This window comes from Pezoporus occidentalis, unplaced genomic scaffold (genome assembly GCF_034315485.1).
Source record: "Pezoporus occidentalis ecotype Australia unplaced genomic scaffold, CSIRO_AGI_Poc_V1 ctg70, whole genome shotgun sequence".
Classification (NCBI taxonomy): Eukaryota; Metazoa; Chordata; class Aves; order Psittaciformes; family Psittacidae; genus Pezoporus; species Pezoporus occidentalis.
This window is the reverse complement of record NW_026916053.1, coordinates 1,353,417-1,381,032: the sequence shown is the minus strand read 5'-3', so window position 1 is coordinate 1,381,032 and position 27,616 is coordinate 1,353,417. Positions and strand designations below refer to the sequence as shown.

The window sequence follows — 27,616 nt, the reverse complement described above, 5'->3', positions numbered from 1 at the left end:
GTCAGCGGGTGAAGCTAAGGGAGGAGGAAGCTCGGACTTTGCATTTCTTCCCTCAACCTACAGAGCAAACAGGACGATGTGACATGCTAACAAACGTGCTTTATTGTAAGTTTTCCACAATCAGTAAGGATTCTGTTGAACTTAAGGTATCTGTTGAACGTTAAGGATTTTTTTGAAGGTGACCGATTCAAGTTCCACATTCAGTTGGTTCAACCCCCTGAGTCCTGGCTCCCTTGCGACCCTGGGGTAACCCCCCATGGCAGGATCACCCTCTCAGCTCTCCCACCTGGCTCTGGGGTTTATCAGCAGCACAGGAGCAGAGGGCTGCACTGGATCCCTACACCCAGCCTGTTCACCTTGCCAGCTCCACCAGTGCACATCATCAGAGAAATCGGTCCCAGGACAGGGATCTAGTCACTCACCTTCCCTAAACCAAGAATTGGATCCTTTACCATTCAATCCATCTATTTCAGTAACTGATTGGTTTTGAAACTGATTTTAAAGTATGTATTTTAGATTCTTACAGAAAATAAAAAATAAATCAGATAAAATGGTGATTAAAATCACAGTCGATTCGCAATGCTTTCATTGAAAGTACCCGAGCAATCCGATTTAAAAAGAAGCTAAGAATCAAAACGTGGTTTTCAGAATGTCAATAATACTCCAATACAACTTGTCCACTGACTTGTGACTCAGTGGGTTGCTCATGAGTGAGTCAGTCTCGCAAACCTAAGACTGGCCACATTGACCGACGGTGAAACACCACCGATGTCCAGAGTTACATCAGAAGTTAATTTGGTACCAAGCCCCCATTTGCACACTCAGTGCAAAGAACCAGGCAGCAATTTACTGTCCCAGGTTTTCAAAACATTGAACATGTTTGGAAACAAACTATTTCCTTCCTGTTTCCAAAGTATGCGGTAATGCACCAAGTCCTACCAACACATCTCCTGAATCATCCCTTCGCACACAAATAGTCTTCATCCTCCATGACAGAATTACTCATGAGATGGTAACGAGACCCCATCCTTTACACAGTGCTAGAAGCACCCAGCGGTGCCACCTTCCCCCGGCCAGATTCTGATACAACCACTCACATTGGGTTGCACATAAATAATCCAGTTGCTTCCACCCTGTTCCCAGGGCTACTCTCCAAAACGAGGTAGGATATCAGAAGCTAGAGTGGCAAAGCTTGCCAGCTTTCATGGGGGAAGAAGCATCTACCCAAAGATGCTCGACACTTACAGGGTTGTCCAGTTAACAACCACCTATGAGAGACGGACTCTGGAAGAGTCTGATTGGTACCTGTGGAAGGTGGGGAAAGATCTTCAGAGAAAACAACAAATGGATGCTGTGACACTGACCAGTATTTCTAAACATAAAATTAAAACAGAGGGTCCCACACAGTGTCAGCAGCCACGCGGCTTTCCTCCTGCGCATACTCTGATGATTCCAGTGCCCGTGTCCTAAGTGAGTGAGTCCTTCCCCGGGGATGGCTTTGTTCATATTTTATTTAGTGCACTTAAAGTGACATTTTCTACAGCTGTCAGGGGTGTGGTGGCATTTTCTGCATGGATGTTGGCCCATGCAGGGAAGGTCCCCAGCTGGAAGATGCTCTTGGCCCATGTGTTCATAGCCAAGCTAAGAAGCAGAACTCCCATAACATTCATGAGCAACCCAGTCCTTGCCTACAAAAGAAATACAAAGAGAACTGTTGAGTTTAGACTGCAAGGTCCTTTCCCCAGCTATTCTATGGTTCTGTGTAAGTTATGTAAGTTCCAACCCCAACTATTCTATGATTCCACGATATCTACAGCGTGTGAAGCATGAAGCTATTTGAACATAAACATTATAAAAATGGAAGGTTTAATTGCTGTTAATATTAGCTACATCTTAAGGGGGCTTTCTTAAGCCACAAAGGCCATTCTGCAGATGCTCAACAAGCTTTGATCCATCAAAAACATGAACATCTGTTTAAGCCTCAGGAATGTGAGCAGGGATTGGGACTGAACCTAATTTTACTCCTAAGCTTTATTTCACTGAGCTGGAGAACTTTTCCAGTGTCCAGAAACCTATGAAAGTTGGGCTGTGTACACTAACAGGCATGGGAGCATGGTCTGTAAGATGATGAGAACATTCAAGATTATCTTTGCCAACATTTGGAGCCACAGTGGCTCCATATTTCACAGAGCCAAACTTCATAAGGCTCCTTCCAAATCCCTGTGCCTTCAAACACTGCTGAGAACACTTCACTATATATTGAACTAGTAACAATCTGGAAAACCCCTTTTTTAAAGACTCCCCTCAGGCTGTTTTCAGCACTTGCTGTATCTAAAAGAACTTACCATATCCTTGACCATCAAGTGTCCAGAAGAAAATGCAATTGAGTTAGGAGGCGTTGAGACTGGCAGCATGAACGCGTAGGAGCATCCTATAGTCCCTGGTATCATTAAATAAAGGGGATTTACTTTCAGACGAATGGCCTTGAAAAAGAGAAAGGAACAGAAATTGCACCTTGGGGATTCAGTCTCACCAGCATATATATTAAAGAACGCAATCAGCTAGTGCACTGTGCAGAGCCCTATCCCATACTGTGATAAATAACCATATATCTTGCCAATGTCTGAAGGATTATTATCACTCAGTGCCCACATTACGCTACAGGCACTTGCTGCTCCCAAGGACATCCAAGTACCTGAAGCCCAGAAGCAGGAGAACCACACAGTGCCTGTCCCAGCACAGACACAACACAAACCTGCCCTTCCATGGGGCAGGGCAAGGAGGAGAGCAGAGGAAAAGCTGGTCTTGCCATGGGACTACCTTACCAGCTCTGCCAAGACAGGTAGAAAGATGATAATAGTGGCTGTGTTGCTGGCAAACTCAGTGAATAAGGCAATGACGATCGTGATGAGGATGACAGCCACGGGCGGTGGTACACCCTCCAAAGGATGCAGACGGCCTCCTATCCAGACAGACAAACCAGACTCCTGCAGAAGGAGAGAGCAAACAAGCTGGAGAGCAGCGCTCCTGTGTCTCCTGTCCTGCAGGTGAATTGATCCTATCCTAGAACTATAAATTACATACAACCTTCACCTATGTGCAATGTCCTCAGGGCATTTACCAGCAAGCAGTTTGAAAGGAGCTGCAAGACCTCTTAACTTCCTTAATGATCTGTTGCACACTGTTGTCACTTGGAGTTGAGAAACGTGTCCTTCAAGTGTTGTGACTCCACAGAGACAAAATTCCCAGAGCCAGATGAGAATCCCAAGTGACACCCTGCTAAAATACAGGATGGCATCTGCAGCAGGCCTCACCTCACAGCCCTTTGCCATGGCAAAGCCTCCTCCAAGAAGCAAGATGATGTTCCAGGGCACCGTCTCTTGGGCCTTCCTCCAAGTCAGCAAGGGCTGCATCTCTGTGTTTGGTGCTAGACAGAGAGAAAACCCCCATGTCAAACATCAGCCCAAAGGGGAGCACGTCAGTCATCATCTGACAGAATGATATCTTGAGCCTGACATCAGTGCTGAAGCTCACTAACCATGAGTTGCTGACAAAATATCCACATGGAGTCTCTTAAGCTACACAATAAAAAGATCATTTAACTTAATATCAGATCTTAAAAAGAAAAAATGAAAGAAAATAAATTCTAGCACTTAAGAATTTTCTTTGAGGCTTTCTTGAGGGAACATTTAATATCAGGTTAAATTGCTCTCTGTGTCAAACCTAAACACTGTCATCAACAGATGGGAGTCCATGGAAGGAGGAAATTTTCTACCATTTGAATGAAGAGGATGTTATTAATTTTCCACTTGCTCTTCAACAGCAAGTGAGTTCTACAGCAAAAAGCTCATCTCCCCTAAAAGCCTCATCTCTTAATACACGATGGAGTGAGCTCTGCCATATGGAAGGATGCACTAATGGGACTGTAATTTTCTGTTGGACAAAGGCACACATTTTATCCAGAGGAGGCCTGATTAAACATCTTCCTACATATAGACAGCACAATAAACATGCACAACTCTGAGCAGACATTTCCCATAGAACCCAGGCTACACTGCACCATCCACAAAGGACCTTCAGCAACTGCATCTCAAAATTAAGACCACCTCTTATTCCAAGTCGCTTTTGAATTAAAGTTTGAATCTCAGTGCTACTCAAGAGGAAAAACCCAAGACCTCAAAGGACTCCTGGGACCAAAACCTGCTGGAGTGGCTGGGCTTGAGGAGTTTCAATTCTAAATCACCTAGGAAATAAGGAAGGGCCCCCAGGTGTGGACAACTTGCCCAGCTCTGCCCTCTCAGAGGTTCATGCCCTGCATTGAGGGACAGGAGCTGTTTGGGTGTCAGCAACCAAACCTCTGTTTCACAATCAGGTCTGCTATGGTAAATCAACACCGATTTCAGTTCACTTCAACCCACCACAGCATCATCTCTGACAGCTACACGAGCAACTGAGTCACTGATGCAGCCAGCAGCAGAGCAGCAACTGCCAAACCTCTTCTGGCACTTCAGATGAAAAGCTTCTGTAGGATCACATTGCTCCTTCAAGCCAGTGCAGCTGCTGTGGGCTGGTGCAGGTCCAAGGGGGAATAGTCTTGGCTCTTGCTCCATGCCTGCCCTGCCAGAGCCCGGAGAGGTCTCATTCCTACTCACCTTTCAAGTCAAACCACCACCTGAAGGAAGGTTTTTCCGAAGGGAAGAAGAACAGTATAATCACAATGGTGATTCCTGTAACTGCATCCGAGATAAACCTGTCCAAAAGCAGCAGAAACACTTGTAAGAAACCCTGTAGAATTACAAAGTTTATGAGAACAGGGATTTGCCAAAGAAGATTACAAGTTTCCATCAGGTTTGAACAACACTTGTTGTTCACAGTTCTTTTCTTTTTAATTCCCTGCCGAGCTACATTTCTACAATGGGCTGTGAACCCTCTAGAAAAACTGCCCTACAAGTGGACAAACCTAGATCTAAGCCCCACCATGCTGCTGCTCTGGCTCTTCTGATTGCAGAATCGTGGTCAGTCCATGAGGGGTTGTGAGGACAATTTTCCACAGCTCGCTGCAGACAGGAAGAGGCAGAGCTCGGACTATCCTACTTACATGAGCTCTTTGCAAAACGCTCAGACACTAAGGTGAAAGGCAGGGTCCATCCAGTAAAGAGCTTAAGCATGTGTTTGAATGTAAGGAGCTATTAACTGATGAGGGAAAAGTCCATAACTACTTTGTTGTATTAAGGAATCATTTATTAAGCTAGGGCTTTACTTAAAAAAAACACCGAACTATGGAGGTCTCTTCTGTTAAGAAATAACACCACCCTCTCTGAACTTCAGCATTACCCAACTGCTTTATCCATTCATCTTCCCAAGGTGTGGATGTGACAGCAGAGACAAACTTGCCAGACAGACAGAATACTCAGGCTCAGCTCCTGCCATCTCTCTTCAGCCTCCACTGAAACCATTGGATTGTATAAAGAACTCAGTATTTCACTGTAAATGTACCTATAAACAGTGTTCCCAGCATTAAAACCCATGGGATGGCCTCAGATAGACACCTGCCAACTTCCCACCAGGCTTCATGTACCTTCTCCAGGAGACAGAAACAATAAAGCTGGTTCTGCTACTTGAAGCTCAGTTTAACTTATTTCAGGAAACCTGAGTAACAGTGTTAAGCAACACCATCAAAAACCCAGAAATCTCAGCAACTTGGAAATGCTATTGAAAAGTGGGACAGTGGAATGAATGAGAATAAAATCTTACCCTGGTGCAAATAAGCTTGCCCAACCTGGAATGAATTTGGGATCCCTGGAGAAAAGCATGATCGCAAACATGCAGAAGAGGAAGAAAATTGCCTGTTCTGCAAACCTAAAACGTAAAGAAATGCAGTTAGAACACTGATATGCTAAAGGGGTGGATCTAGGCTAGGACAAGTATCAAGCTCAGGCTGCAGCAGCTTGGGTGAGAAGTTAGGCTGGCTTTCTAGAAATAACTACAGTGAAACATTGGAATAGATGGTAAATCTATTTGCAAATATTGATAGTTGCCAGCAATAATCTCTTATTGGAAAACATTAAGGAGAGGCAAGATGGGCATCAGAATGCTCAGATGTCACAAGAAGCATACGTGAGGCTGAGCCTCTGGGTGAGGCAGAGAGGAAGGGCCAAGCAGCTTGTCACAGTCATTCCTCTTACCACTGCCCTCTGGGATGTCCCTAACGTACAGTCAGCTAGGGATGGTTTCATTCCAGTTCAAGCAATGTAAAAGGATGCCTGAGATTTAAATCATGTATGAGACAGCAGGAACAAACTTCTTCAAGGTCAAAATCTAAACAGTATTCCTTAGGCACACAACAAACAGCAGGGTAAATGGCAATATTATTCACTAAGTATCTAGTGGAGTCAAGATTTAACCAAGACAAGTCCTCAAAACACTGTTTAAAATCTCTCCAAGCACAAGAAAGGGCATTTAAACATTGGGAAGAGACCACTAGCACTGATTTTAAGTTATGAGGTTGCTAATCAAATTAGTAGAGCATGGCTTAATGGACTTCCTCACTCCTAGACCTCAAAGTGGGACTTTGATTCTTTTAGAGACATTTTGCAGGCTGCTCGATAATGCACTGAATGGAACAAATAAACCAATTTCTTTCATTTGCAGCACAGACAATTGCCTTTGAAGAACCACTCCATCTCCCACACAACAGCAATAATTACAATGTCAATAATGATGTTTGACGACACAAACATTACTGACTCTTCACAGCATTGCCGTGAGTATGAAGATATTATTTCACAGATGGAGAACCACAGATCAGTTAAGGATAAGACCTACAGTCCCAAAAACCTTCACTAGCCCTTCACAGCCCAGAATACTGGTGGCTGGTTGGACATAGCTAGGGTTTGATTCCTAGAGATACTCAACTTTTCCTGCTTTCCCCTTTTTTGGCACTTCTCCTAAGTCTAAAACTCAAGTTTCTTCCTGCTGGTTGCTTTCTCCAAAATAGGATCCCCATCATTGCAATTTGCACCAAGATTTTTCCAGAAGACCTTTGAGACAAAAATCTCTTGTTCTTTCTTCACCTAATGCAGTTGAAGGAGTTATTGAGAAAAAATAATACATTCTATGACATGGATCTGACTTCTTTCATGTGCTTTCTTTGAGCAGCTATTAAGATTTCTTAAGGTATATCTACAATCCATATGATTCATATCTATCATATAATCCACCAGCCTTTTCAGCAAATGCTGCCAGCTTTGCAGAACAGGTATGCACAAGCCTTCAATATTCAGCCTGTGTTGGTTAGTACATAATGCACACAGGACTGGTTCTGTCCCTGGAACAGAAAAATTATAAGCAGTAATTAAACAGCCCAGCATGAGTTCAGTCTATAATACGAACTTTGATCTTGAGAAGATTTGGGAACAAGCTGCTGTTTGTAATTATTCATGTTAGTGAAGGAGAAGAGGCTGGAGCATGCAAAAAGCAAACATCAGCAGGTTACGAACACCCCGAGTTGAAACGTGTATTTCATTTTCCTCTAAAACCCTCCATTTCCCCCAGTCCTCCACTCTTAGGATATTTCCAGACCCACTTGATAACTTCTTCATTTCAGTCCCAACTTTATGACTCACTTTGTTGGACCCAGTTTCTGATAGTCCTCCTTTATCACTTCTCTGGCTCGGGCTTCTGCATCCTCTCTTAGATTTGATTTTTTTGTTTTCCAGCCCCTGCCAAGAAACATGGTTACATTTTTACATGCTTCTTACAGAAAACACAGCATTTACTGTGTCAGTTGTGTTGCTATGTACTTCTCCAGTTTCAGAGCTGTACGTCTCTGGCAGCACAGTTTACATTCTCTCAGATTATAAAGACTAATGATGAAGGTCTCTGACGCAGATAAAGGCAAGAAAGCCCTATGTTCTATATCCTTTCTCTATGCATTCACACAAAGGAGACCCTGCAAAAGTTAGGAATTTTCCTCTGATTTATATTCTGAACTATTTCCTCCAGCATGGGCTGTGATTGCCAAAAGAAAGTCCCAGCACTGCCGGATTTCCTCATCTCTAGCAGTTCCTACTTGGGCAGAACAACTAGGAAGAGTGTGACATGGAAAATTAATCTGTCCCTTCATTTCTCCAGTCACTTGCCATTTCCTGGGTGATCCCAGGATGCTGCTGAGGAGAAACAAAAATGTGAGGAATTTCTAACTGGCCAGGAATGTTAATGTGCTCCTGGCTAAGCCTCTTAGCCTGGCCACACTGACTGCACACAGTTTGCTCCTTTGTAGGATGTGCATACAAATGGTATATTCATACCTCACACTGCATCTCCCACCACATCCCATGACGCTGAACCCAGTTTCTAACCCTGCCTGTGACCTTGATTAAACCTACAAACCCAACTTTCTGCATCAAGTGCACCCATCCGGCCCTGTGGTGCATGTGCTTCCTTAATTCATTCACTCTTTCAACGGGATATAGTAATTGGATCTTCTATACAAATTAATGGTATAGAATGAACACTTGACCTCAAATAGCTATACCTGGCCCTTAAATTTCTTATTCTGGGGGGCAGTTAGTAACAGCAGCTTCAGCTTAGCTCAGCCAGCCCACACGTAAACCTCTTAACGTGTTTTGGATGCAAGCAAAGACAACCTGCCATTATTGGAGCCACGTCTACCTGTCCGCACTGTGCTGCAGACACCAATGAATTGCCCACGTGGGAAGTCCAGCCGCTATCACTGCCTTGTTACAGTTGAAGCAGCCCAACAGACTCCTTTAGAAGCCCATCTGTACTTGTGCAGCTTTGCAATGTCTCTTCCAAGGCACCTTGCCACTGGGGAATACTGGTATCTCTGCTGGCCCGGCTATCCCAATAAAGCCAGGCTTTGTGCTGACAGAGGCGAGCCAAACAAAACATAAAGCATCACGTTCTCCAAGCACAAAAGCAATTCTGCATTTTGCCAGGGGCTTTGGCAGGCACAGATACCTTTTCCCTCACCTGACCATCCAGATCTGTGCTGGCTGGTCACCACAGCTGTGCCCCAGCCCTCACCATAGGACATGGGAATTCAGGCTCTGCATTGCACAAGCCCTGGCCACGCAATGCAGAGCTTGCAAGCCAGCAGAGCATCCCAGAGCATCCCAGAGCAGCACGTAGAGAGCATCCCAGAGCAGCATGCAGACAGCATCCCACAGAGCATCCCATGAAGCCCCACAAGCAATTTAAGGACCGGTATTTGGCATTTTCTGGATTGAAACTTTCCCATTGATTTTTCCCTGTCTCTGAGACAATGTAAATATTTGGACACCTGCTCTCTCTTCCCCTTTCCCCCTCTATTTGCATTTTAAACTCAAAATAACAATTACGTTTCAAAATATTACAAATTCTGTATGGTCCCTGGAGGAAGCAAGTCTGTGAGCTTGTTACTATCACGTATGAGAACACGTAGAGGGAAAAAGGGCTCCAAATAAACCAGCATGGTAATGCTGCAATTATTTTAAGTAATGCACACTAGGGGTTGCATGTATCCAGCAAAGATTTGCCGGAAAAACATGTTATTATCGGTTACAGATTAACATGTTGTTGTAAAATTAAGCCCTGTTGTGAACTAATCTGTTCCAAACTCAAGTTTCTGCCTCAGGAAAAAATCCTGTCTCTTTTATGTGCTAGGAGATTTTTGCTACTAATTCCAGGGGAACCAAGGTTTCAGGCTGGCCTTTAAAGTTTGATCCTGCTTTGCTTTCTGTCAATGAAAATCTGCCACAAGCCCAGGTCAGGCAGTAAAACAACCTTTAAAATTGTTAAGTTTAACTGAATGAATGTATAATGCATGCTCTGTGGACATCACTTAAAGCACATCTGAGATATTTTAAAACCTTCCTGTTGCACACCAGCTTCTTGAAAGTAGACCTGTTATTCCATGAGTGTCCTCAAGTTAGTTATAAAACTAGGAGATGATCCTGGGTGATACCAGTAGATTTAGTATGAGAATCATAAAGAACACGTATTTCACAATGCCAGTGGAACCAGACTATGCGCATATATATATAGGGAATATAAACGTACCTCAGGTTAATTCCTCCATACAGGATGGAGATCCATAGCCATCCCATGAGAAGAAAAACCAGCATTAAAGGAAATGCAAACATAAACCAAGAACCAAAGTTCACCACATCACATTCTGGAAAATAACTAAGCAAACGGGAAAAATCAAGTTAATGCAAGATGGGAAAGCAACCCTTCAATTTACTGGTAAGCAAACATCCAAAATCAGCAGCAAAATATCCCACAGACTTGCCGGTGAGCATTTCAAAACTATTCCTCTGTGTGCATCAGCAGTGATCTGGGCTAACCTGGGCACTAGGAGATTTGGGGAGTGTTGTGGTGGAGCAACCCTCCCACCCAGCTCACCCAGCCCAGCCATGCAAGCCTGCAAGGGAAGGTCTGAAAACCTCTCTCCAGATGGCTGATGCTCTCATACAATAATACTCCTGGACACCCAGGGTTAAACCCTACTACAATAACTGCTGGAAAGTCGGAACATGAACCTTATAGGGATGCTGCACATGCCCAGGAGAGACTGAATGTACTACTTGTAGAGGCCAGCAAAGTTAAGAAATACCTGTGGGCACTTAGGTTGGCATAAATCTGTTTCTATGTTCATCAGGGGCATATTTTATGACTAAGAAAACAGGCCAGAAGCAGTGGGCTCCTTATTTTCCTTACCACCATACAGCAGTAGATATAATTGCTCACAAAACACTACACATCCTGTTCTATCAAAACAGTTACGAGATTAATTGCAAGCGTGGAGTTAAGTCCCATTAAATTCAATGGGGTTAAGAGCATCACTGAGGTGAGGCACATATGCACCGGTTTGGCTGACAGCTTGGCTGGGTATGCTGGGAACCTTCTTATTACAGCTAAGGCTGATGCAACCACTCCCTGATCTTATCAGCTCACAAAGTTTCCCAAAATGTTCTGAAAGGGCATGAATTTTCCAAAACAGCTCTCAGTACAGAAGGGAATTTCCTACAGGGATGGAGAACATGTCCCTGTTTTCCAGGATTCACAAGGCTCTCCAGGACAGCCTCCCATACCTCTTCAGCTGCCCCAGAAGGATGAGGTTTGGTGCAGTTCCTGTCAGTGTTGCTGTACCTCCGATGCTGGCCGCGTAGGGGATTGAGATGAGGAAACCTTTCCATATATTTGCTTTGTATTCTTCCTCCTTCTTTAAGTCTGAGAGAGCATCACTGGTAATCTCCTTCTCCTCCGTCAGGTCTTTGCTTTAAAATAGTCCAAAAGAGAATCCGGTGAAAGCCCTGGTTTAAATACAGCGCAACCACTTCAGAGCCTTGACAGAAGGAAAATTCCCACTTTTTAACAATCCAAACTAACACTGTCCTCAAGGACACCTCAGCCACTCACTGCTGCAGAGGGGTCTACTTGATGAACTGCCATGTAGGACTGGCAGCCTTGCATAGGGCAGAACACCCCCAGCACCCATCCATAGGAGCTGAGGGTGCACATGCCTTGCCCAGCCCCTCTGCAACTTGTGACACTTAAGGTTAAGTCCACAGGTCTGCTAAAAGCTAAAAGGAATAAACTGATAGCACTGAGAGGAAGAAAACATCTGTTCCCGAAAAGACGCTTCCTTCCCATCGTTACCAAAGCAGGACCATCACCAGTGTGTAAATCCTGGTGGGTTTCACATCACACTTACGATGTTCCTGAGAAAAACAAGGCACAATTCCCCACCTCTGGCTATCATTTCGGAGTGGCTGGAAAATCTCTGCAATGATTTGAACATGCAGAGGTATGCTGGACACAGAGAGGAGGGTTTCTATCATCAGGCCGCTAGTGATTGGGACATTTGGAAAAATCAAAACATTTCAATGATTGAATTTCAAATTCCTAAAAGGTGGTCTAACTCAGGGGATAATCCTCTCTCTCAACTCTCTAATACAAACTTTATAGTTAACTTACTCCTCAGTACTTGCCAGAAACTGCATCTCAGTTGGTACAGTGTAAAGTTTATTCTGCTGTAAAGATGCTGAAAAAGAAAGATGAGGACTTTAAAACAGTTCAAAGCATCTAGAAAATTCTCCTTGAACCAAACAGAGGAATGGAGGAAACAACTGCTATTTACAGAGGAGGGGCTGTGCAAACCAAGGGCGGGCTCATGCCACAGGGACAGGGTCAGGAGCTCCTGGTGGGGATGAATGAGCCCATCTCCTCCTGCTATGACTCTGATCCCACCACAGCCCCCAGGCTTCTCCTCCAACAACCAGAAGCACTTGGTCCTTTTACTACTCTCTGCCAAGGGTTGGGCTCTGGGATATTCTAACACAAGCAGGAGTTCTGGGGTGTCCCTTGTTGAGTCATGGGGTTGGGCTGGGATTTGCTGGGGGGAGTTAACAATAGCACATTTTTAGCACAAAACAACTACTGGGCCCAATGTATCTGTGAGGCGCATTCCCCAAGGCACAGCAGGAGCACTCCCTGCCACAGAGCAACAGCCCCAGTGGATGAGAATTTTACCCCCTGCAGACATCTAGTACAAAGTCACTATAAAGCTGTAATTCCCTTAATACAGGCAAGAGTGAGACACACCAAGGATTAGGCTTCATACCAGGTCCTCTGAAAGCCACCCCAACAGCAAGGACCATTCCCAAGCCCATCATCCCCTCTATAAATGACAGACCCTGCAGGCTGAGCAACCAGTCCTCAACACAAGTTTAGGGCCACCCCAGGAGGAACCTGTTGCATACCCATTTCCCAGGGACCCTCCCACCTATTTCACACATCATCCATCTTCCGTATCACCAACCACAGGGAACACAAGCAGGATGCAGGAGCACTTGAGGAAAGGATGTATTTTGACCAGAAAGACCAATGTTGTCTTTGGCAGTAAACTGGGAAGTGCACACCACTCTACCACACACACACATGAACATGACAGTTCAGAAATCAAGACAGAAATGCAACACAATTGCTCTGTGTTACCAGATCTCATACTAAGGCTTGTGGCATTTGTATTCCTGGCTCATGGCTCAACCTCCTTAGGTTGGGAGTAGAAGCGTGCTATTAAACCCCATTTTTCCATATTCCTCCTCAGGAATGGAGCCCTTTGTGAGTTTTATCCACCTTCAGCCCTGCTGCCTTTCCTTAGGGTCTTTGGTTTGGGTCCAGAGGCTTGTGTCCCTGCATCACCCCCGGCTCTACAGACCACTGTGTGCAGAGCCCAGCTCCTAGTATTGCCACCCCAGCAGTCCCCAGGTTTCCTTGCACCCCTCCGCAGGCCCGTATATACACTAGAGACCAAAAGCAGTGCACAAAGAGCAGCCAGTGGTCAAAGTCTCCGGACTGGCTTATGTGTGCACCAAAGACACAGAGCTCGTTCCAGCTCAGTGAACCAAGGGTTTCTGCAAAGTCATGTTTTACACATCGCTAATTTACTGAATTGCAGTTAATTGGCTTGGATGCACACGCTGAGCTTTCATCCCAACGATGCCACATGGAGGGATGTAATTAGGATGAACATTAACCCATGGTTGATTGTTGATCCTCCAACGCATCTTGCTGAAGACCTCTTACCACTGCTATCACATTCAAGCCTAGTGCTGGGTCTGCAAAGACACATATTGCATTCTACCACTCCACATTATTACATTTCTTTTCCCTGCTAAGCCCACATTTCCACCCCATCTGGCCAGGACCATCTATGAGTTACCTCTCCAGGAAGGTTTGCAAAAGGAAAGCCGGAGTTACTGCAAGCTTCCCCTATGAAACTTGTAAAAAGGAGTTGAAAATTGTTACAGGTCCATAAATCAGAAGAGGACAAAGATCACTGAGGTCCGACCTGGCTGTAGACCTCTCACAGAGCAGAATGTAAAAGAAGTAATTGGCCAATTCAACCAATACCTTGTATACCTTAGAGGCAGAAAGGCTTGTCTTAGGTAAGTTTGGCTCTAATGACATTTTTATTGTTTCTAAAAAGTTGAAAAGGCTGAGAATGAACATTTCCACCCACTGACAGGTGCAGGCAGCAGCACTGGGGCCATAACTTGCCAGCTCAGGCTTGGGTTACACAGCCAAACCACACAGTGGTGTCCAAAAACACGTATTTCCCACCTGCCCCTCTAGAGACAACGTTTCCAGGTCTACAACCAAACAAAATACCTCACCACCAACTGCAGTTTATCTTGAATTTGCAAAAGATATGCTCTATGCAGGGAAAAAAGGATGGAAACATCTTCTTGTAATTTTTACCTGGAGATATTCAAGCTTCTCAGAGAAATGAAATATTGCCCATGATGGGTTCAGCAAGCAAAGAGCAGGAGGGACGGACAGGCTCACGAGAACTGCAGCTTCCAGACTGACTCACCCCTATTGCTGGAGATGTCAGACAGAATGGTACAGACTTTATAACCCACCTCCAAAAGGAAAATTCTAGAAGCCAAAGAAAGCCTGCAGGTGTTCAGTTTATAACCCTGCTTCGATCAACCAGAACCAGCCAAGACTTCAGCCTCCAAAGCTCATCTAACTGCATTCTTGCATTGGTAGCCAACGGCGTCAAAATGAACAAAACACTACACCAAGTTTTAGCTATCAGCAACACAAGAATTCGAATATTCACTGATCTACAACACGCTGTCCACATGGTTGAGCATGGACCTAAGTGATTGCAGCCTTGAGGTTCTCTCATCAGCAAGAAAGCGTGCGCAACTGATCAGAGACATCACTTTAATTCTGGCACTGCGTAAGCAAAGCCCTTCACAAAAGTGGTTCCATATACTGGAGATTTCTTCAGAAAATCTAATTCTTTTCCATGCTACATATTCTTTAATATATAATTTTTTTTAGCCACCCATCCTGGACACTCCTACAGTGTTACTAAAGCATATCCAAGCAGTTTGGCAAAATGACCTGACCATATGCCATTGTAAAAGTTTGCTTCCACATACAGTCCCCTTAACAGATCTGCTTGCCTTTTTCAGAACGCACATTACAATTTAGTTAGATTATAAAACGCTCTGAAAGGAGTATACATTTTTCTCAAAAGCACATTCCTTACATTTAGTCAGGTTTCCTCAGGTCTGTTGAAAAAAACAACTATAACAGTCCCATTGGAGATCTGCAACCAGCCCTTACCGCAGAGGACACCCAACCGAGAGGATCCCCCCTGCAGAAAGCTCACCTTCATGTCTCTGCTCCTAAGTGTAACGTCAAATTCGTTGCTTTTGACTGACTCGTGTTTAGGGCTTCCTTCAAGGAACTCAGCTTTTCTCACCCATTCAGAAAAGAATGAGTTTACCTTGGGACACTAAAGTTCAAACGAAAAGTCTACAAGAAAACCTACATTCCTGCACTTTGATGTCGTACATTCTATAAATGACTCCTCCTTCGCTTGTGTTTATTACTTTTATAAGTCTCTACCTAAAAGAAAAATACATCTCACACCATGACATGATATTTGCAAAAGCATCGCTTTATTCATTCTTTTACTTGCATGCCTCTCCCCTTGCCTTTTCTGGCTCCTCTCACCACTCTGGCATTGTGAGCCAAGGACTTTAATTTTGTGCTTGCCAATGTCTGGGACAATGGGGGTCTTGATTTTGTGTCTTCGCAAACTCTAACGAATTTACAGTCACAACCACACAGTCAAATCATTTCAGAGGAGGGGGTCAAGAAGGTCAAAAGCAGACTGACAAAGCACAATGCTGCTACAGAAGAAATTATAGCAAGAAGACCAGTGGAGTTGATTTTAATAAATGTGAATGGCCAAAAATTCATAAAGCAAATGTGATAAAGCAACCTGGAGTGAAAATATCTCATGATTGCTGGACATTAATGATGAATGATTAATTATATCTTTATTAGAGTATGCACATGTTTGAGTCTTCTTCTGGGGACTCATTTTTCTGCCTTAGGACTCAGTGGGAACCAAAAAGCCATTGCTTTTAAATCACAGCAGGAGTTCATTACTAATTAGAGCAAGAAAGAGAAGCCATGATTACTGTTGCAACTATCAGCAATAGCTGCAAAGAGGACTTCATTTCTGTTTTGCTGTTTCTCACCACTGACTGACAGAAACCCAAACTCCTGGTAAATAACTTGTGAAGAGAGGGTTAGAGGAAGACCTTATCTGACTGCATACCCCTGCCCCAGCCTGTCCACAGCCTGCTGAGACCACCACCAAGCAGTAACATCAAGCTGGGAAATCACAAAGCACTTTAGAAATGGGTATTTAACTTGCCAGCCTTCCCTTCTGTCCTCCTCTAGCTCAGGCTCCAGTTTCATGGGGGAACAAACAAGAAAATGGGAGGAGAACCCACCTATCCACAAGCACACGGCAGCCATGGAGGGGCTGTTGTCCTCACCCATGCTCTGCTTTCACTGCCTAGTCAGTCCCTCGCCTGTCCCTGCAGCCACACCATTAGACAGCACTCACCTCCCCAGGTGTTACTATCTACAGCCCTCCCTAGCTCTGACTATCCCATCACCACCCTGCCCACAAAGCTGAACTTCAACTTGTGCCAACAGCAGGTTTATGGCTTTTCCAGACAGCTCATAAGCACTGCCTCCTGCATGACATGAGGAAGGGCAGAATAAAATACCCTTTTGTGCCAATACTATTCCACCATGGTAATACAGCGTGTATCAAAATGGGATCAGCACTGAGATGAAGCTGTAGCTATGAAACCTGGTACTTGTGCCAGTGGAGTCAATAAAATGGGGCAGACAGCAGCAGGGCAGAACTCAGCTGGCTTATGCTACTGCCCTGTCTCAATTACCTTGGTTTTCTTCATTTTCCCTGTTCATATCCTTAGATGTGTTTTTCTCCCCAAAGAGGCTTTTTAAAATTGCATTTGCAATTGGAAGCATCATAGCAGTGGAGGCAGTATTACTTAACCACATGGACAGGAAAGACGTTGTCAACATCATCCCTAAAATTAGTCTGGAAGAGAGAAAAAAGGAAAAGCTGAATTTCTTCAGTTTGGTGAGTTCTCTGATACATTATAGCTACAGGACAAAAAGCTCCTGTAGAGGGAAAACTAACAACAAAAAGGACTTCTGTGACTATCCTGTAACTGGATGGAGCACATATAGGAGGCTGAATCAATTGATCCTCTTTGTGCTCCGCTGGCCTCTGAGCAAAGGCAAACAGTGAATAAACTCAGTAAGCTGGAGAAAAGGTGGTGTGGACAATCTCCTGATATGGGAGACATCCACATGGCAGCCCACCAGAGCAGAGCCTCGTGTAGCTCGTGTTCCCCATGGAGAACCCCCTGCTCCCATAGTCACCTGGCTGGCTGGACTCCCACCAACATAAGGACCCGGAGCGCGATCCTGCGGTGTAAATTCCACTCCTCAATGGCCGAGGCCATGATTAAACCACTGAGGAAGAGGAAATTGGTGTCTAAAAAATACTGTGGGCAAACTTTGCTAGAGGGGAGGATCCCCAGGAAGGGAAAGAGGACGATGGGCAGCAGCGCCGTCACAGCCAAGGGCAGCGCCTCCGTGCACCAATACAGGGCCATCAGCAGGATCACATAGAGACATCTTCCTTCCTGCAAAAGGAGGAGACAGAAACAGTAAGACATGCGGCATTAGAGACATCTTTTCACTTGGGGACACTGAGACAAGCCAAATGCACCAATTACTCCTTCAAGGATGCAGCATTTCTCCCAGATAACTTCCATTAAGTGCAACACCTTCTCCCTACATTGCACAGAGGTTCAGGACTTATCCTGATCCTCCAAGACCACAGCAAATCCCAAATCCTCCTTGATTGCCTGAGCTTCCTATGTGCTGCAGGGTGGCAGTGCACTGCCGTACCAACCAAGGAAGCTCTGGAGAGCAGAAATTGTCCCAGCACGTTGAAGTAGGGTGCTAATCCCCAGCAGGCACTGCAGCTACCGTTTCAATATCTGGCCCTGCTACACTCAACGTTTGTGCTTCCTCTCCGAATTCCACAGATCATGCTTTGCATGACTATGGAAAAACAAGTTTCAGAGATGGATGTATCAAGTCCCCACATTTCAAGCAGGAAGCACACAAAGATTTTGCCTTTTCTTGTATTAGGGTCTAAGAGATTTGTGAGAAACCTTTCCATGGCAACCCATCCCAGTCCCCACAGAAAACAGTAAATCAGGTGCCCCAGTGTCACACCACTTCCTGAGGGCAGGGAACTCACCCATGCCCAGCATCACTCCAGCCTCAGCCAAGGCTGGCAGAAACCCAGTGCCCCCACACCACAGTGTGAACTCATTCATCCATCCAGGAGGCACAAACTAGACCAGAGCCATTTGTCATGATGGCTGTGGCCAAAATAGTGAGTGATGGAAAGACATCAGGAGAACAGCTCCAGTCCCAGGAGAGGAAGAGCCAGGGAGGAGGGGGACAAGGAGAGCCCAGTGTGGAGCTGGGCTTGGTCATGGCAGGGCTGAACAGGGATATTGTCAGCAACTGTGGGGCAGAGCGCCCACAGCACTATAAATAACACCCGAGAGTCATTTGGAAGCCACAGAGCTATTTATTTGACAACTCTTTTCCAGCTTGTTGAACAGGTTGAATTGGTACTCAAAGGCACCTCTGTCCCTCCGCTTGGAGCTTCCTTCCCTGCACCCGGGGCTGGGCTTGCTAGGGAGATGATGGCTCTGCTCCCTGCAGGGTTGGGAACAGCATGGGCTGGGAACAGTGTGGAGTTTGGGGACAATGTGGTCTGAGCTGCACTGTTTGAGCATGCAGGAAGGCATCAGAACAGGTACAGCAGAACCACAACTTGCCTGGGCATCTGCAAAGGACTCATTCCAGCCTTTAGCTGAATGTGGTTGTCCCCAAGCTCCCACAGCAGGCATCAGCCCCGTAACACATCCACAAACCGAGGATGAAGAAATAACCACAGTTACTGAGAAAGCTAAAGAGCAGAATCTACCCTGAACACCCAGAGGAGTGCATAAAGCAGGGTAAAGTGAAGCCAATTTATCATTCAATACACCTGAGGTGAGCGTTTGAAAAGTTTGAAATAGAATGACAAGATTCTGATTTGCTTTTAGCACTCAGGCTTGGATTTCACAAGCAGCTCTGCTAATAAAGCTCCACTGAAGCTAAAGTGCTTCAGTGTGTGGTGAAGCAAATACCACAGAACTGGGAGTAATTTGCTTTGATTTCTTTAATACATCAATTTCAGCAGAGCCAACGCTTCATGTGAAGTTCCCAAGATCTGGATTTAAAGACCATTTTCAGTCCTAATTTAGATCCCAGAGAAATGACATATGAGATAGTGTGAAGTAAAACCTTAATGTTCCCAGCTCGGCCCTGGCACCTGGCAGTTCCCATGAGCTCCCCATGGCTTTGCTTCCTCCAAAGCAGCAGGACCAGAGCAACAAACCTGGCAGTGCCAAAATATGCAAAAATAAAGAATCATGGCTCAAAACGTTCGCACACTGGGTTAGCGATTTCATTCCCGTGGCAACTGACGGTTTCTCTTTACTCTGGTTCGTTTATACCAAAGAAATAGCTTTGCTCCCATGAAGCCCTTTTCCATGTGATCTCTAAATGCTGTATAAATCATTTTTGTTCCTCCCACTGGAAAAATATTCTTCAGTTTCCTGCAAAAAAGTCAACTTCAAAACAAAGACATTGCCTCTTACAGGGGTAGAGCAACTGAAAACATTTAACAAAGCCTTGATAGAAAAACCTATCAGTGAAGGCTTTAATTGACTTGATGGACAATTTAGAAGACTAATTAGAAGTAAGGGATATTTCTTCTCTGGTGTATGGAAAATGTTCTGGAAAACACTGCAATGAAACACAGCATCAATCTAATAACCAATCTTCATCCAAGATCAAAAGCCAAGGGGTAAAATTAAAACAGGGCAGAAAGGAGTGTTTTCTATATGGATCTGACCACAAACCTATAAGGATCAACAGCAAACCACTTGGAAAGGAAAGCTGTAGCATTGCTTATCAATTTTTTATATAGAGAGATGACAAATTGCACCTACATTAAACAAGTATTTAACTTAAGACAGGACCATCATTGAACAAAACCCAAATACAACCACTTCAGAATAACTTTGGTTTGGAGCAAGCACTCCCCTGAATAAAATGAACATTCAAGACATGAATAAAGTTGAAATAAACTCTATAAAATTGGAAGGTTTTTTGCCTCAAGGTAACTTGCAGATGTTAATTTATTAATGTTCCCAAGCTTGGTCAGTATGCAAACAATAAATGCTAACTAATGTCACAATGGTCTTCTGGGGAGATGACCAGGGCTGCCCAGGGATGTTCTAGGCTGCATCTGCTGCTGTGTGCAGCACCATCAGCCCCACATGATCTTTGATCCCTCTGCTGTGTCATTGTCAGATTCCTACTTCTCTCACCTCCCTGCATCTTTCTTATTATTTTTTCAACATAAGTCTACCAAAGTCCGGGGGAAGATGGTAGCACATGCGGACTTTAAAGTGGGTCTTGTGATTGGGTTAATTTTATAACCATTTAATGATTTCCAGGGAAGTGCTCGGTGGTTCTGGGCTGCAGCAGCTCTCCTTTCTGTTGCTCAAGAGCCTTGAGAACAACCTCTGCCCCTCCAGATCCTGCCTTCTCTGCACTGAAAGCACGGGGAATTTCCACACTGGGGTCCTGCTGAACTATGGCAGCGGAAGCCAAGCCACGAGGTAGTCTCCTACGGGCAGGAGAGCTGGAGGGAGCAGGAGGTCTCCTGAAAGGGCAGATGCTGAGCCCCAGGGAAAGGAGGTGCTGGCAGGAAATATGGATCAGATAAGGAGATCTGGCTTACCCAGGCATAGCAAGAAGACATGGGCATGCACAAGACACCAGTCTGAAATGGGACATCAGGAGCTTCAGCTGGACCTTGTTCTCCACCAGCCCCAGGCAGCTCCAGGGCAACCCAGTGCTGCCTGCCTGGTACCCACAGCCTCCCCACGAGACAGACCCAGCACTGGAAGAAGCTCTACCTTGGCACTGACAAGCTTTGGGGTTTCTCCATCAGCCTTTGTATGTTACATGGCCATCACAGCCTCATCACCCCCAACAGCTCCTTCACCACCCTTCTGCAGTACAACCAGGCAAATGAGCAGCAGAAAGGTGACAGGGCTCCTCCAGGACCTCAAGAACAATACCAAGAGATATTCTGGCTGAACCAGATCTTTCCAAGCCCTTTCATCCCACTACTATCACAGAGAAACATCCCATCTACAATACTCAGGACTACTCAGTACAAGAATGTGGCTTTCAGCATCTCACTCGCAAACTGTCCTCACATGGCATCTGTGACTGTACTGCTGGCCACCTCACTCACACTGCTTGTTCTCCAATGGGATGCATACGTGAATCTGATGTCTACTAACCCAGCTCCTGCAAACATTATGTAACCTGGAGGTAAACCAAGCCCTGTTTACCAGCCTTCCTGCCAGCAGAGTTGTTTTGCTCCCGCTGGGTATTTGCGGAGTGGCTAGAAAGGGGCCAGTAACACAGGGGCACAAGCTGCAAGAGCTTCAGGGGAGGCACTTTGCTCTGGAGTTAGGCTAAAAACACAAAGCTTATCAAGCACTTTTATTACTTTTAGTATTTTCAGTATTTGTTTAGTGTTTTTAATATTTCTGGAAGTATTTTGCAGTTGGCAGAAGAACAGAATCATCTTCTTTATTTTACAAACAGCACAGCTGGAGCTTAGAGCAATTTGATCGAGTTCACACAGGAAACTAACAACACAAATGAAATGGGCATGTTACGTAAAACCTTCACTGGCTCAAAGGTGTGAGACTCACACCTTCTCTTGGAGGCAGCAATAGATCCGACACAGTCCATGAATGTTTGAAGACGAAGCTAAAACACCAGTGTGACGATTTAACACCCTGTGTGAGGTTAACAGAGCTCCCCTTTTGTATCTGCATTTAAGCATCAGGATTTGGTTTTGGTTTTAAGACAGATCCACCACATTTGATCAGAAAAAAAGGAAACATTTTCAGTGATGGTGAACCCACCACAAGCTTAGTAACCTGTTCCGACACTGAATTAACTTCACTGTTAAAATTACCTTGTGATAATCCAAATCTGCCACCTTCAACCCTCTAGATCCTCTTAGATGCTCCTCCTCTATGCCTTAGCCTGGGCTACCCTTAGCCAAACTCTGCTCAGGATGGATGTGCCTTCAAGGAGGCAATCAAGTTACTCCTTGGCTTTTTGTTCTTTGAAAGAATCAGGCTGAGCTCCTACAGCCTTTCACCACATGGTCTGTTTTCCAGTCCTTTACCTGGAATGAGACTTCTTAATTTGCCAAAGCCATTTCCGAGCTGTGGAAGCCAGACTGGAAAGATGTCCTGGTGAAAGCCACCGCCTCAGCAAATAGAAGCCTGGAAGTCCCTCACTGCTCTTGCTCAACTTGCACAACTCCATACACACAAATACCACATTAACCTTCTTGGTTGTGGCAGCCAGTCTGGTAGCTGTGTTCAGCTGATTACATGTTGCCATCTCAAGCCTTTTTTTGGCATCTGCTTCTCAAGAGCGACTCCAGAGCAGCGTGACCTGTGGCAGCATTCCTGGTCACCTCCATCCGCCCTGGGGCTTGTAGAAATGCACCTGGTTTATTGGTTCTCAAAACTCCTCAGGCAGCTCTTCAAAAATTACTGCATGGAAGTTGCCTAAACCTGCAGATTTCAAAGTAACCTGGGTTGGATGCAAATATTCCCGTTTGCCTTTACTTCCTACCACGATAAAAATACTACATTATGAGACATCTCATGGAATACGAACACTTCCCTGAGTACAGAATAAAAATGCTTCATCAAATATGGCTTTTTCTGCATTGTCCATCTGGCAACAGAATATCACGGGTCATATTCCCTCTGCTACACACTTGGGCTCATCAAGCTTGACACCCTGCCCAGGGATTTATTCCTCAATTCTTTCACACTTTGTTTCATGTTTTGTATGGTTCTTAGCTTCCAATTAACACTGGCTCTTGTTAACTTCCCTTTCTCATCAAGTATTGCTGCTTTCACATCCTCTCTGTGCCAACTTGCTCTTCACCAGCCTTCCCCTCTCTCTAAACTGAAGCTCACAGTGCACGTGGTAAGATGTGGTCACCCTACTTCAAGTTATCACCGCTCTATCCTCATTGAAGCTCTTCCTCTTGTCTCTTAACTGACCATTGCTTCCATTCTGTGGAATTGGCCTTTCTAAACCACCAAGTGCATACACAGCAGAGATGGACTTTGTGCACGAAATGTATACTCGGGCTGCAGGCACACTTACTGCACCTGCCAGGCTGCTCTCCTCATTGCTACCTGTTTGCCTGTGCTCCGGCTGTGCCCTCCAGCCCAGGACACCATACCCCCAGCCCACCACCCCACTTGCATTATCCCCTTTCCTCACAATGCCTTCATTGTCCTTGCTTTCAAGCACAAGCAATGTAATTTCTCTTCTGGAAGTTCTTAAAGTCTCCTTGTTCTGACCAGAAGGCCTCATTACATCCAAGTTAATTTTAAATTGCTCTATGGCCACCGAGGAAGTCAAGTCTGTTTTCCGAAGGCATTGGGCCCTATTTGCCTGCCCAGAGCTCCTTTTAGCAGATTTGGCTGCCTCAGCTGTTACCAAGCCAAGAGGCTGTAGACATTGAGTTCATTAGAAGCTGTTGGAACAAGCTCTTTGCACAGCTCATTAAAAGTGCCCCCCATGTCCCTTCCAGCAGAGCAGTTCCTCCAGCCCCTCCTGCCCTGCCCCAGCTCTTTGCAATCATTCACAGCCCTCCAAGCACGGGGGGGTCACAGGCATTTCCACTCAAGGCACAAATATTCAGCCATTTCAGCAGCAACCAGTGTGGAAGATGACACACAGACCCCGGGCAGGGAACTTGTTCCTGGGAAGCAGCTCCACATGGAGCATTTCCTCCTGCTGGTTTATGCGACAGATGCGAGTCCCTGTTTCCAGCCACGGTTTGTGGAGTACACCCTGAGGTCCCAGAAAACCCATCCACAAAGCAGGGACCTCATTTCTCTGTTCAAGAGAAAGGAGATTGCAGACAAAACCACTTAGGGAAGCCTCCTTCTACACAACTGCAACCTACAAAGGTCATCAAATAAAACCAAGAGCTATCAATGGAATGTCAGCACCAGCGCCAGCCCTGATACGGCCTTCTGTGAAGGAACTCGTGCAAAGATCTGGAGAACAACCATGCAGGGTGACAGTGGACCGGAGCTTTAATAGTAGGTTTGGATGCTGGAGTTCATAAGCAGTAAGCAAAGCCAGACTCGATGGGTGATTTTTCTCACGGGATTTTGTCCCCAGAGAGATGTCACCTATGTGCAGGTTTCACTGGAAAACCCATTGCACCCAGACAACAGGGAGTCACAGAGAAGTACATGCTAATCCAAGAAGCCACATTCTATTTGCGGTTCCTTGTTACATGAAATTTAGGTCATGATCTCTTGGTCTCCATGTCCAAGTGAAACGCCGCCCTTGAAGCTGAAGCTCAGGTGGCTTTTTTATGACTTCAGTCCCCCTAGAGATTAAAATTGATAAGTATCCCAGTGGGGAGAAGGTAAACATTAACATGAGGTGGGAACAGACTTCAGCATCCTCAGAACAGGAAAGTACTGCAGAGGCACCTGTAAGATACCTTCCCACAAGGGAAACCTCATCCTGAGACTAGCAAGGGCTGAGCATCACTGCTCCTCATCTGCGACCAGTTTCTGTAACACCCTTCAAGGCAGCACAAGAACCATTCCAGCAGGAGCATCAGGCTCTCCAGCCCATCCCACTCTCCCATGCTCCAGATATCCAAGTACTTAGGAACATCCAGGTTCCTAGCATCATTCCAGGAACACCCAGCTACTGCACGCATCCAGGACCTCCTCCTGCCCCAGCCTGCTTTCCTGGGACAGCCTCCCAGTGATACCAGCAGCAGCCCAGTCTGTTGCATTTCTTCCGAGACTGAGCTTGCTGAACACCTGCAGCAGCTCTTGTGACCTGGCTGCCCAGGACAGCACGAGGCTGGACTCGAGTCCTGTGTTAGGATGAACCATCTGACCCAAGCGGTGCAGCTGAGGGCACACACTTTTCATCACACATCAGGATAACCCCCAAACTCTACCACCCCAGATCCCCACCTGCTGAGCCTCACTTGTTCCTCCTCCTTGGTGTTTTTACACCACAGTTATAAACACGACCTGCTCCATTCCCCTCCTGGAGCCCCCTGCGGCTCAGGCTGCAGAGGGCAGTTCAAGCAGGCTCCAGACGTCAGAACTTAATCCCCTGCTGATGCAATAGCAAGCTTCTCTTCTTGCTGAAGAACTGAGAGAATTTCATGCTGAAACTGTAGATGAATCTCTGACCCCTGAACACCAACAGACACAGCTCAGCTACAGGACCACCCCTACGCCAAACTCAGGGGGAACTTGGTGGAGCTGTAGTTGAGCTTGTTTGAGACATTGCACTGTTTAACACGAGCATCAGAGTTTTGACAGGGACCAGTGCAGGTACCAGCCAGACTCACGCTACCAACTGTAACACATTGAGAGCCCATGGAAAATGAAGAGCAGATCGCTGAGCAGTCTGCTCTGCCAGGGCCTCTCCACAGCGAATACAGGTGGAGAGCTGTCCCCCAGCACAGCGCCGGGTCCACCCGGGGTTGTTTCTCACAACTGGCCACCACACGGGACAAGCACAACCCTGTAGTGAGTGCACAGGGCACCCCCTCACCCTCTAACCACATCTCACCATTTTACAAGTGCCAAAGTCACACAAGATACTATTAAATAGAATCAAAGGCACTTATACAGCCACTGTAAATGAACACATAATTACATATTTATGGATCCACAAAGGAATTGAGTATCTGTTGTGCAATGTGCTTTCTGCTCTGAGGCAGGTATGTACTATATTCCTAGTAAGAACTCACCCAGTAATGGAAAACAGAAAAAAGGGAGATTAAATCCAAGGAGTTTATGTTTTTAACAGATGGTGCCATTAAATAAAGCAATGCTCATTCTATATTTTTATTTGGAGATTTATTTTGCTACCTTGAACATAAGGGTTTCACCTGACAAGCACTACACAGGCAGAAGTAAATGCCACCTTTGTGTCCTTATGGCTTCTGGATCATTCTATAATCATGAAGTATTGATCAGCACTTGTTTTCTGGTGCGAACAAAGCTATTCTCAAATGGACCCGAGTCAGAACGCAAGAGTGAAATCCTGCCCATACTGAAGTCAATGGGACAATATTTCCCAGTGACTCCACCACCCTGTGGATTTCCACCCAAGGCCCAGAGAGGCTCCTGGTGCACAAGAGCTGTGTATACAGGATCCCTGTAAAAATCCTCCAGTCTCCAAGATTTTGCCATAGATTGCTTCACGTGCAGCCCAATGCACACCCCCCAATGCCCAAAACTTACCAGGAGGTCAGGTTTTCCAGATTTACAGCACAACACAAATGTCTTTCTCACAATGCCTCTGGATACAGCACCAAAGGCACCCGAGAATAGCCCACAACAGTGCAGGTGCCACTCATGGCTCCCCTGCATTTTCCAGCCCCACAGCCTGAACCCCATTGCAGACACACCTCCAGCTTTGCAGCATCCCTCTCTCCCTATCCACAGCAAAGGGGATGGGACAGCAACATCAGGCAGCCTCAGGGCTCCATGTGTTCACCTCCCACCCCAGGCTCTACAAACACCTTAATGGGTGATGCTGGCCAAGGACCTGCTTTGCCTCTGTTTCCCCAGCTCTCCTTTGAGCGCTAGCAATAAAAACTACAATAGGGAGCTAGGTACCAGCAAGAAGTACTGGTTAGTTCTACTTAGCTCAAGCTGATTCTGAACTGCAGGCTCCTTGCACCTCCCAATGTCTATATAAGCAACATAAACGCAGTTCACGCTACCCCTTCTTCCCCCTAATAAGTTAAAGTAACCCCAAGACACCCTTCCATTCACACTCTAAGGTGGCCACAGAAGGGTGAGGAGCTGCAGCAAACTGTGGGCTTTGGCAGTCCTCTGGTCTCTAGGGTGAAACTGGCAGGGTGACCCTCACCAGGACCAGATACTGCTGGGGCTGAGGCAAGCAGTGAACAGCAAAGCAGGACAGGACACCAACGCTATGGCTGTGGTCGATGTCCCCAGGGCTGTGTCCCACGGTTCACACCCCCACTCTATAACACTGATTTATAGCCTGGTCTATGTTCCAAGCCAGTGTCACCAGTGCGTGCTCCTGGACCCCTGGTTGCAGCCTCCCTGGCCACTGCACCCCGGCCAGTGTCCCTTGCTCCGTGTGCCCCAACGGGTGTCCCCAGGCTGCAGCCCCGGTGCCCGCACTCCGCGGCCGGTGCTCTCCATCCACATCCACCCCTCCGTGCCCGGGTACCTTGGGGGGCAGGCTGAGCAGCACGGGCACCAGCGCCAGCGGCGCGCACAGCAGCACCAGGACCCGCCGGACGCTCCACGCCTTCTTCACCAGCGCACCCAGCGCCGCCATCCCGCGCCCTCCCCGCGCCCGCCGCCGCCGCCCGGCTTTATCCCGCGGGACCGGAGCGCGCCCGTCCCGCCCACCGGGAGGGGCCCCACCGCCCCGCCCCGCTGTACCTCCCCAT

The 27,616-nt window shown here is 46.2% G+C and overlaps 1 protein-coding gene across 2 annotated transcripts; it reads right to left on the bottom strand.

The window, feature by feature from the left end:
* Positions 1-82: 82 nt before the first annotated feature.
* Positions 83-27,548, bottom strand: SLC13A3 (solute carrier family 13 member 3). 2 transcript variants are annotated; one of them, XM_062642321.1, is made up of 13 exons: positions 27,391-27,548; positions 17,305-17,570; positions 16,794-16,957; positions 11,983-12,049; positions 11,097-11,282; positions 10,063-10,188; positions 7,626-7,721; positions 5,755-5,859; positions 4,653-4,750; positions 3,315-3,427; positions 2,826-2,987; positions 2,346-2,483; positions 83-1,688 (listed from the first exon to the last, which is right to left on the bottom strand). In XM_062642321.1, the coding sequence occupies exons 1-13, from the start codon at positions 27,499-27,501 to the stop codon at positions 1,503-1,505; spliced, it is 1,818 nt and encodes a 605-aa protein (XP_062498305.1). In that variant the 5' UTR covers positions 27,502-27,548; the 3' UTR covers positions 83-1,502. The 2 variants fall into 2 exon arrangements, with proteins under 2 accessions (XP_062498305.1, XP_062498306.1); XM_062642322.1 differs by lacking the exon at positions 7,626-7,721.
* Positions 27,549-27,616: the final 68 nt, after the last annotated feature.